General features: G+C 43.4%; 1 protein-coding gene across 1 annotated transcript; it reads right to left on the reverse strand.

The window, feature by feature from the left end:
* Positions 1 to 9,940: 9,940 nt before the first annotated feature.
* LOC143622353 (uncharacterized) lies at positions 9,941 to 11,337 on the reverse strand. The gene is made up of 2 exons (XM_077093531.1): positions 10,608 to 11,337; positions 9,941 to 10,449 (listed from the first exon to the last, which is right to left on the reverse strand). The coding sequence occupies exons 1-2, from the start codon at positions 11,335 to 11,337 to the stop codon at positions 9,941 to 9,943; spliced, it is 1,239 nt and encodes a 412-aa protein (XP_076949646.1).
* Between the last annotated feature and the right edge of the window lie 162 nt (positions 11,338 to 11,499).

Here is an 11,499-nt window from a genome sequence, read left to right on the forward strand (position 1 = left end):
ACGAAATGGGTGTTCAAGTGCAAGAGAGATGAAAAGGGGATTATTGTGAGAAATAAGGCGAGGCTGGTTGTTAAAGGTTTTAATCAGCAAGAGGGTATTGACTACAATGAGGTTTTCGCTCCTGTTGCCCGGTTAGAAGCGATTCGATTGTTTTTGGCGTTTGCTGCTTTCAAAAAGATGAAGGTGTTTCAGTTGGATGTAAAGAGTGCGTTTCTTAACGGGAAAGTTGACGAGGTTGTGTATGTTGAGCAACCACCGGGTTTTCCTGACCCAGACTTTCCTGATCATGTATACAGGTTGAGCAAGGCGTTATATGGTTTACATCAGGCACCTCGTGCCTGGTATTCAACGTTATCGGACTACTTGCTGGAAAATGGTTTTGAAAGGGGTTTGATCGACAGTACGCTGTTTGTGAAGAGAGAAGGATGTGACTTCTTACTGGTTCAAGTCTACGTGGATGACATCATTTTTGCTGCATCAAGAGTATCCATGTGTCAAGATTTTGAGGCTGTCATGAAGAAACGATTCGAGATGAGTGCTATGGGTGAACTAACTTTCTTTCTAGGATTGCAGGTTGATCAGAAGAAAGATGGAATGTTCATTCATCAAACAAAGTATGTTCATGATGTGCTGAAAAGATTCAAGATGGAGGACAGTTCTCCATATGACACTCCAATCTGCGTCAATCACAAATTGGGAGCTGAATCAGATGGTGACGCAGATGTGGACCCTACTCTGTATCGGGCGATAATAGGTTCTTTAATGTATTTAACTGCTTCTAGGCCTGATATAATGTTTTCTGTTTGTCTTTGTGCTCGCTTTCAGGCAAACCCAAAGGAATCTCACATGAAAGGTGTGAAGAGGATTTTGCGGTATCTCAAGGGCAAGCCGAAACTAGGATTGTGGTACCCAAAGGGAGGAGACGTTGAACTGGTGGCATATACTGATTCTGATTATGGAGGTTGTAATCAGAGTCGGAAGTCAACAACAGGAGGCTGTCAGTTTCTTGGAGGAAGATTAGTTTCCTGGCAGTGCAAGAAACAGACATCAGTCGCAATTTCAACTTGCGAAGCTGAATACATGGCAGCATCCAACTGCTGCTCTCAGGTTTTATGGATTCAGCAACAATTGCGCGACTATGGTCTGAATTTCTTACTCACTCCTATTTTAATTGATAACACTGCCGCCATCTCAGTAATTAACAATCCCGTGAAGCACAGTAAAACTAAGCATATTGACATTCGTCATCACTTCATACGGGATTGTGCTGAGAAGAAACTGATCAAGATCGAAAAAGTTGATACACTTGAAAATTTTGCTGACTTGTTTACAAAAGCGTTTGATAAATCCAGATTTCAAAACCTAATTGAACTAAATGGGATGATCAATCCCGAGTAACCATGTCTTTGTTTTTGATTTAAAAAAAAAAAAAAAAAAAAAAAAAAAAATGAGTCTTTATTGCTTAAAATTAGTCGGTTACCTCGGTTTGATGGACATCTCCTCGGATATGTTTTGGTCCTTGTTTTCGACTTAGGAAATGAGGATAGCCATTAACCGGAAGACTGAAAGTAACTGGGGCAGTGTTGACATGTTTTTCTTTCAGTTGCTGAAAATTAGTCGGTCATTCTTAGTAAGAAGGACACATACTTGCATGTGGTCGGTCCAGCTGATCCAATGGATCTTCAGGATAGCCGTTTACCTGATGACTTTGACATGATTGGGGCAATTGAATTCAAAACTTTATTTTGGGAAATGAAATTACTTTTCAAGTCTATTACTTCGTAAGAATTTCTTTGCTGTGTTTAAAAGAAAATTGATCCACCCTTGGAAAATGATATGTATACTGACTATGTGTGCCTAACTAGTGAAGTTATTAAGCTTAAAAGGCTTTAGAACAGTCATTGTATGTCATGGTAATTTTAATGGTGCGTAAAAGTGTATGTGATACTAACCTAAATTTACTCGAATTTAATGTGGAAACTCCTTAAGAGTTTTGCATGTCTTCATACACATCTTTTCGAAGGATAGGCAGAAAAGCAACTACCCAGTCATACACGAGCCCGTGAGTGTTCTGATTCCCGTGAAGAAAGCATTTCAAGACACTGCAGTGATCCAGATTCGGGACTTGCAGTAGTTTAGTACTCCGATGAAAACTCTTATGTGTGATTAAAAAAAAAAAAAAAAAAAAAAAAAAAAAAAAAAAAAAATGTACTTATGAGAAGTAGTGACAATAAACACGAGAACCGACACTTCTCAAGATTTCTCAAGTTTGGAGTAAGAAGAAAACGGGAAGCAGACAACGAGTATCTACAAGTTAATCAGACACTATGGGTCGAAGTCAATTCGGGGTGACTTGGGTATAGCCAAATACGCTTTGAGAATAGATAGAAGGCATCATTACCTCTGAATTGTTGCCAACTTAAATTTTTGAGCTTAACTGAACCTTAATCCGTATCACAGAAACAATGAAAACCATTTAAGTTATTACATGCTTACAACCTGTTTCTCTATGTCATAATACAGCCAAACACGGATCCAAGTGACAGTCACATAGTTAGTATGATTCCTGTTCGGATCTTTTCTAAAACGGAGTGGTCCCTGACTAGACTGAAATTTGATCCCTTATTTCGTTAAAATTTTATAAGTATTTTCTGTTTTTGTTGTTATATTTTTATTGTTGGTTACTGGGTCTTGATCATTTTTGTTTAACTCTTTTTGGTAACTTATAAGATATATTCAAGTTTTTTCAAACTGAAAGGGCTGTTTTTGTAATTATCGGGCGAAGTTGTTGAATCGGCGAAGTTGTACTTAACTTCGCTTAGGCGAAGTTAAGAATAACTTCGCCTGAACCAACTCAGCCCTATAAAAGGGGTTTTCTACAGTAAAATTTTTTATTAACTTTTTTTTCCGGCGAACTTAACCCTTAAATTTTTCCGGCGATCTTAGTTTTCAATTTCGATTTCGATCTTGTGTTCCTGTGTTTTCTACTTTACTTGTGGTATGTGTTGTCAAAACATCCTTTCATTCTCTTTATAATTTTATCCGGTTCGAGACCTCGGGTCGTCGAACACTCGAAGAACCCTCGAAACCAAGGTTTTCGACCTCACGTTACGTGTTCATGGACGACCTTTACGTCCATACACCATTGAAATATGATGTTCTTCTTGTGTATATCGTTTAATCGGTCCAAAAACATCGGATTTCGACCTCCGAATCCGAACAGTCGCCGTTTCTGTTTCAGGCGAAGTTATGGTTTTGGCGAAGTTAATCTCAACTTCGCCAGACGCTTAAGTTCGCCTAGGGCGAAGTTATCCACAACTTCGCTTGGGCGAAGTTAACCACAACTTCGCCGTGGCGAAGTTATCATCAACTTCGCCTTGGCGAAGTTATCCACAACTTCGCCTTGGCGAACTTAACTGTAACTTCGCCTTGGCGAAGTTATCCTTAACTTCGCCTATATCCTTTTCTTTTAACTGTTTTGTAGACGAATTTACTGATGAAGCGAAGTTGTCCCCAACTTCGCCTCAACTTTAATTTCGCCTGTGTATCTTACATCACAACTTCGCACTTGCTACACTGCGAACTTGTGAGTTACGTAAAACGTCTCTAACTTGATTTGTTTTGTGCAGATATGGCTGCAGTTGGAGGAACTGGTGGTGATGATGGTGATGAGCAACGACAATTCTTTCCAGCTCATAACCAATACATTACTTTGGATCCTGACGCACGAGGCGTTGACGACTACAGGGAGATTATCACATTTCTCCAGAGATCAAGGGTGTTTCACGCGATCACTAATACACTACCCATATCTCTGCCTAACATACAAGATTTCTGGCAGACGGTGTATTATGATTGCAGACCTGAGCCTCCGGTGATGCGAGCAACCGTCAATGGTCAAAACATACAGTTTTCTTCGGAAGACATTCGGTTGGCTCTGCAGTTCGGCAATGAGACACGAGACGACCCAACGGAGTTCGTAGCTCCTTTCCGTGACGGAGCATACTTGAGAATGGGTTATTCGGGTCCGCTGGGGGACTCGCAGAGGAGGAAAGGCTTTCTGCTGGACCAATGGCGTTTTCTGATGCACGTGTTAATTGTGTGCATGTCCGGCAGGAAAGCAGGAACAGACGGGATGGGTGCGACGATGCAATCTGCCATGACGGCCCTGACTTACAATCGTCGTTACTCTTTTAGTCAGATGATTTTCTATGAGATTGATCGTCAGAGACGGGCGACGGCGCGAGAACGATTTATCATGTATCCGCGATTTCTTCAAATGATTATTAATCATGTCGCTCCGTCTCTACCGCAACGGCGCCCTATCAGATACGTTGAGTGCGTAACAAAACGTATCTTTGCTCAGTGCAGAACGTCGAGCACTCGAAGCAACCCTGAACGCCGTCCAAGGCATACTCCACTGTTCGGGTATCTCATTAACCCAGAGTATGTTCCTGCAGGAGGGGACGAGTTCAGGGATCCCCAACCACATCAGGCGGCAGCACCTCATGCTGTATCAGCTGCGCCTGTTGTCACTTCTGCTGCTGTGCCAGCTACTTCATCGCAGGCTGTGTCTGCTGCTGCAAACATTGATCTGGATGCTGCCTTCAGTGGACACGGTCTGTTCGATATGGATCTCTCGGGTTCTCAGATTTTGGGTACTACCTCAGCGGCTACTTCGGTAGCTGAAACCGAGCTGGATGAAACATTTGCTGAGGCCAGACGGTTGTTGGTGACTCGGGAGAGGATATCGGGTAAGCGGCCGAGGGCTGTGGATGAGGATGAAGATGATGAAGATGAGGAAGAGGCAGTCCGACTTGTGCTGAAACGCTCACGTCGAGAACGACAAGGTATGGCCACTGGAGCGGGGGAGACTTCAAGGTTCGTACGATTTGCTCCGCCTGCCTTGTCAGGTATGTCTCTATTGCCTACTACTGCACAGGTTACTACGGTCGAGGCGTCGGCACCAGCAGTTGTGTCGCTACCACCCCAACTGGTTGATCCCCCGGTGGTAGTTGCACGCTTCGTCGACTCAACAATTACAACAACTGCAGGGTTACCTAGTGTACCACCTGCGGTCACTTCAGCTGCTACTTTTCCACCAACTCCATCGCCTGCTTCAGACTCTGAACGGATTGCTTCGCTGGAGCGTATTGTTGCTGAACAATCGAAGACCATTGACCGCCTGGTGGAAGCCAATCAAATCCAAGCCGCCCTCCTGGTAGAACACGGACGAACTATCGATGCCTTCAAGGAATTCTTGGCATCTCAGGGGGAGACGACTTGCAGGGGCGATGAGTTGAGGACAAAGAGACGACAAGATCATGACGATGATCCCAACGCACCTTCGGGTGCAGGTGGTGAGCTGCCAAGAACCTCTCAGGATCTTGGGGCTTCCACAGCTGAGGGGGAGTCAACTGATGCAGCGGGTGATGATGTTGTGAATGTTGATGACGATGCTGATGTTGAAGACGTCATCGATGCTTTGAAGGAGTTAGATGAGGAGGAGGTTGATGACTTTGTGAATGATGATGACGATGATGTGTTGCCCGTGGAGGAAATTGAAAGGATTGGAGAAAATATTGATGTGGTGAATGTGTTGGAAGAAGGAGAGATCGTGGATGACGCAGTGGAACATGAGATTCCAGCTGTTGAAAGAGCAGATTTGGGAGATGAGAATGTGGTAGATGATACGGTATGGGAGGAGCAACCAAATTGGAAAGAAGGGTGTGCTCAATGGTTTGTTAAAACTAAGAAGCCTGCAGTGCCAACAATGTTTAGAAAGACGTATAATATAAAGGGCTATGCAGAGTCGAAGAAAGGTATTATATGCTGGTTGTACGACAAAGAGTTGAAATTATTTGTGATCAAAAGGTACGACGGCATTCAATACTTTAAAAGATTATTGAGATCTCTAAACTCCCTACCGGAATGCGAGGTGAAAGAGTTAGCAAGACTGGGGCTAATTAACAGAAGTAACGATAATATGGCGAGAATTATTGAAAAGATCGTCTGGAAAGAAGCCATCAAAGACAAAAAGTTTGAACTGCTAAAGCCTCAGAAAGGAAGATTGATAGAAGATAAAGATAGGGGAATGAGGGCTGACGGAAAACCATGGATGGTTATGAAGTATAAACCAGTCCGACATCTGAAGGAAGTACCAATGAGAGTCATGCCCAAGAATGTCCTAACAGATCTGAAATGGTGGTATGTGGATTGCGAGACAGCTGAGGCGGTTATGGAAGATGAGGACGAACAAGAAGTTCTTCGGGTTTATGACCCGATGCATCTTGTTAATCTATCGCAGGCTGATCTGGAAGTGCTGAACAACAAGAAGATCTTCTACATTCCTGCTTGGAAGGATCAAGCGAGGAAATATCAAGGAGTTGTGTCGGTTTGTGTGAGAGAAGGGGCGCACGCGTGAAAGTGCAAGATTACAAGACTCAGAGATCAAGATATGAAGCTACTGCCAAGGGGGAGTCTGTTGGTACATGTTTGTCAGTAGTTCATAGTCTAGTATTTGTTATCGAGTCTGTAATATAGTTAATGGTTTGTTTATGTTTTGTTTTGTAAACTAGCGAAGTTATCAGCAAGTTCGCTATGGCGAACTTGCTGATTTAGCGAGGTTACTGACAACTTCGCCAGTGGCGAAGTTGTCGTGTTTAAATACACTGTTTCAGCCGAAACAGAAGAGGACGTGAGTTAGGGTTTTTGGTTACGCTTTGTTTCGTTTTGTTCTCTGTAACAGTGACTTACTGTCACGTGTTTAGTTATTCAATATAACGTATTTACCTTATAGCTCGTGTTCATTGTTCGTGTATTCAATCTCTACAATATCTACACTCGTACCTATATACGCAGGGATTCCGCACCTGCGTTGTTAGAGATTTCCCGTGTACGATCCGCGTTCAGGAACCTTCAAATGTTGCATTATACTTCAAGGGGATCTCCACACTTCTTCCTTCAAAACTTAAAAACCACATAAAAACTACAAAAAACAACGTTATTGACTCAAGGAAAAATAAAAATAAAATAGAAATAAAAATAAAAATAGGAAATAATGTACAAACTCTACACTTGAGTATTCACTCAAGAATCACGTGTGACAATTCAGTGCGACGGATCAAGAGGAATTTCCTCCATCTCGAATGATTCCTCCGGTCCTCCAAGATAGTGCTTTAAACGATGACCGTTTACCTTCCAAGGTGTTCCATTATCCGGATTCTCCAACTCGACCACTCCATACGGGAAAACTTCTTTCACCAAGTACGGTCCCGACCACTTCGATTTCAACTTTCCTACAAACAATTTCAAACGAGAGTTAAATAATAATACCTTAACGCCTTTCTTGAACTCTTTTCCGCCTTTCAAGCGTCGATTGTGTAACGCTTTCGTCTTTTCTTTGATGTTCAACGATCGGGAATATGCTGCATCCCGAAGCTCTTCCAACTCATGGATATGAAAATACCTTTTCCTTGCGGCCGCGGTAAGATCAACATTCACCATCTTCAATGCCCAATAAGCACGATGCTCCAACTCCACCGGAAGATGACAAGACTTACCATAAACAAGCATAAACGGTGTAGTACCCAACGGAGTCTTGTATGCAGTTCGGAATGCCCACAACGCATCATCTAACTTCTCCGACCAATCCTTCCGACTAGCCCCAACCGTCTTCTCCAAAATCCTCTTCACCCCTCGATTTGCATTCTCAACTTGACCATTTGCTTGAGGGTGATAAGCAGTAGATGTACGATGCGTAACCCCGTAACGAGCTAACGCCTTCTCCATGACGGTATTACAAAAATGTGTTCCCCAATCACTAATAATAGCTCTCGGAGTACCGAAACGAGTAAACAACTTCTTAAGAAACCTCACAACAACTCGTGCATCGTTCGTAGCCAATGCTTGGGCTTCCACCAATTTCGACACATAATCAATCGCCACCAAAATATACTTATTACCATTCGACGTGGGAAACGGTCCCACGAAGTCGATGCTCCAAACATCAAAGATTTCAAGAATTTGAATGGGGTTTTGAGGCATCTCATTCTTAGATGATATATTACCTGTTCTTTGACACACATCACAAAGTTTCACAAACTCTTCAGCATCTTTAACAATAGTCGGCCAATAGAACCCACTATCAAGCACCTTCTGCGCAGTAGCATGCGCACGATGATGACCTCTAGTCAACCCTTCATGAACATGCTTGAGAATGTCCCAACCTTCTTCTTTTGTCACACATCTCCTCAGAATTCGATCACCACCAATCTTAAACAAGAACGGGTCAACCCACACATACCGATTCACATCCCGGAAAAACTTTCTCTTTTGTTGCGTAGTCATACCCTCCAAAATAAAACCATTAGCCAAATAATTAGCAAAATCAGTGAACCATGACATACCTTGCTTTTCAGCCGCAAAAAAGTCAATCGACTCGTGAGGGAATGTATCACCAATCTCCTCCTCACGCAACTCTTCTCTCCTCGGGTCCTCTAAACGGGAAAGTTGATCGGCCGCTATGTTTTTTGCGCCCTTCTTATCTTTGATCTCGATGTCAAACTCGGAAAGTAGAAGAATCCACCGTATTAGACGAGGCTTCGCGTCTTTCTTCTGAAAGAGAAAACGCAAGGCTGCATGATCGGTAAAAACAGTGGTCTTCGAAAGCACGAGATAGGAGCGGAACTTGTCAAATGCAAAAACAACGGCTAAAAGCTCCTTCTCGGTGGTGGTGTAATTCTTTTGGGCATCATTCAAGGTCTTGCTGGCATAATAGATGGGGTGAAAATGTTTATCTCGCCTTTGCCCCAAAACCGCTCCAACCGCATAATCACTAGCATCACACATGAGCTCGAACGGCAAACTCCAATCGGGAGAACAAAGAATGGGAGCACTTACGAACTTCTATTTCAAATACGTGAACGCCTTCACACACTCATCATCAAAAACAAACGGTACATCTTTCTCGAAGAGTCGGGTCATCGGGTGGGAAATTTTAGAAAAATCTTTGATAAATCGCCGATAAAACCCCGCATGACCCAAGAAACGTCAGATTGCCTTCACATTCGTCGGTGGAGGAAGCCTACTTATAGTATCAACCTTCGCCCGATCCACCTCAATACCATCTCTCGATATCTTATGACCCAGCACAATCCCTTCCGTCACCATAAAATGACACTTTTCCCAAATCAACATTAACTTTGTTTCAATGCATCTCTTCAACATTTCTCAAGATTAGCCAGACACTGATCGAAAGAATTACCGTATACCGAAAAATCGTCCATAAGCACCTCCATGGACGTCTCTATCATATCTTGAAATATGGCTACCATACAACACTGAAATGTAGCCAGAGCGTTACATAGTCCAAACGGCATGCGACGGTATGCAAACGTGCTATAGGGACATGTAAAAGTTGTTTTCTCTTGGTCTTCCGGTGCAATGGGAATTTGAAAATAACCCGAAAAACCATCAAGAAAACAATAAAACTGCTGACCTGCCAAACGCACCAAGATTTGATCAATAAACGGCAACGGGAAGTGGTCCTTCCGGGTGGCATCATTCAACCGCCGGTAATCAATACACACACGCCAACCAGTATCCGTTCGCGAAGGGATAAGCTCATTCTTTTCATTCATCACGACGGTCATACCTCCCTTCTTTGGAACAACTTGGGTCGGGCTCACCCATGGAAATCGGAAATCGGGTAGATCATCCCGGCGTCCATCAACTTCAATACCTCCTTCTTCACCACCTCTTGCATATTTGGATTGAGACATCTTTGTGGTTACACCACCGGCTTGTACTCATCCTCCATTAGAATCCGGTGTGTGCAATAAGCGGGGCTAATACCTTGAATATCGGAAAGTCTCCATGCAATCGTCCCTTTGTGTAGCTTCAACACGTCTATCAACTTTGACTTCTGTTCTCCCGTCAGCTAGGATGACACAATAACGGGCAAGTTTGAGCCCTCATCAAGATACGAATACTCCAAGTGTGACGGGAGTACTTTCAATTCCAACGGAGCCGGTTTCTCCTCAGAACCCGCCTCGTTCTCACAACTCATCTCATTTACCTCAATCATCTCGGGCAACCCCGAAATCTCAGCCAACTCATCACAAACTGAATCGTTCTCACCCAAACCATCACAATCTACCAAACCATTACTTCCCACAAGATCCGCACCACAAATATAATTGAAATAGCTATCAGCACCTACAATAAACGAGTTAATAAAATAAACCGAGTGGCATGGACCAATGAAATCATCTTGATCACTTGGAAGCTTCATCGACCTCGTGGCATCATAAGTAACATTTTCATCACCAACCCGAAGCGTGATCTTCCCATCATACACATCGATAAGTGCCTTTGCAGTATGTAAGAACGGTCGATCAAGAATAATGGAAACCTTCTCTTCGGCCTCCATGTCAAGAACCACAAAATCTACAGGGAATACGAACTTATCCACCTTCACTAGCAGGTTCTCAATAATACCTCGCGGATACTTAACCGAACGATCGGCTATCGATAAAGACATGCGAGTCGGTGTAAGGTCCCTAACACAAACTTCTCGTACAAGGAATACGGCATCAAATTTATACTTGCACCCAAATCCGCCAATGCATGGCTCATCGCATCACTACCAAACAAAACTGGAATCGTAAACACACTCAGATCCGACAACTTCTCGGGCACGAGGTTCAACACTACCGCCGAACAATCTCCCATAAGGAGGATCGATGACACCTCCCCCAACCTATATTTCCTCTTCAACAGGTCTTTCAGAAACTCCGCGTACTTCGGCATGTGTTGGACGGCTTCAATGAACGGGAGATTAATTTTCAACTGTCGGAACATATCAAGAAAGTGCCCATACTCCCGCGTATATTTCTGGTGTTCCGCGCGAGCGGGATAAGGGATACGAGCATGGTCAATCAAAGGTGATGGCCGGACTTCAACCGGCTTCTTCTCTACTGGCGGTGCAACTGGTGCGGTGTTCTGCACTTTACCCGGTACTTCCATCTCGATTTCTTCATCCATCACCTCTTCATCTTCCACTTCAACTTCATTCCGTCGCACCTCGGGACCCAAAATCCTACCGCTACGAGTAGTAATCGCCGTAATTTGAACGGCCGGATTCTGCTGAGTAGATCCTGAAAACTGTCCCGGGGGTCTTTCATTCAACTGTCGGGCAATATCACCAATGGTTCGCTGCATGTCGAGCATAGCTGATTGTTGATTCTTCAAAAGCAAATCATGGTCGGTAAGGGTCTTTTGAGTGACTTGATCTCTATTAAGGATTTGCTGCATCATTTCTTCCAATCTTCCCATTCCACTACTCTAATCTTTCCCATTACCCGAACCTTGCTCATTAGAATTCCACTGTTATATTGACCTTGATTTCGGTTATAGGGAGCTTGAAAGCCAAGTGCCAACTCGAGTTCCTTTGACCTTGATTCTGATTCTGATTCTTGTAGTTGTTCTAGTTCTGAT

The sequence above is a fragment of the Bidens hawaiensis genome, unplaced genomic scaffold, assembly GCF_021521415.1.
Source record: "Bidens hawaiensis isolate Kalapana, Puna unplaced genomic scaffold, B.hawaiensis_p1.1 tig00003126_1, whole genome shotgun sequence".
Classification (NCBI taxonomy): Eukaryota; Viridiplantae; Streptophyta; class Magnoliopsida; order Asterales; family Asteraceae; genus Bidens; species Bidens hawaiensis.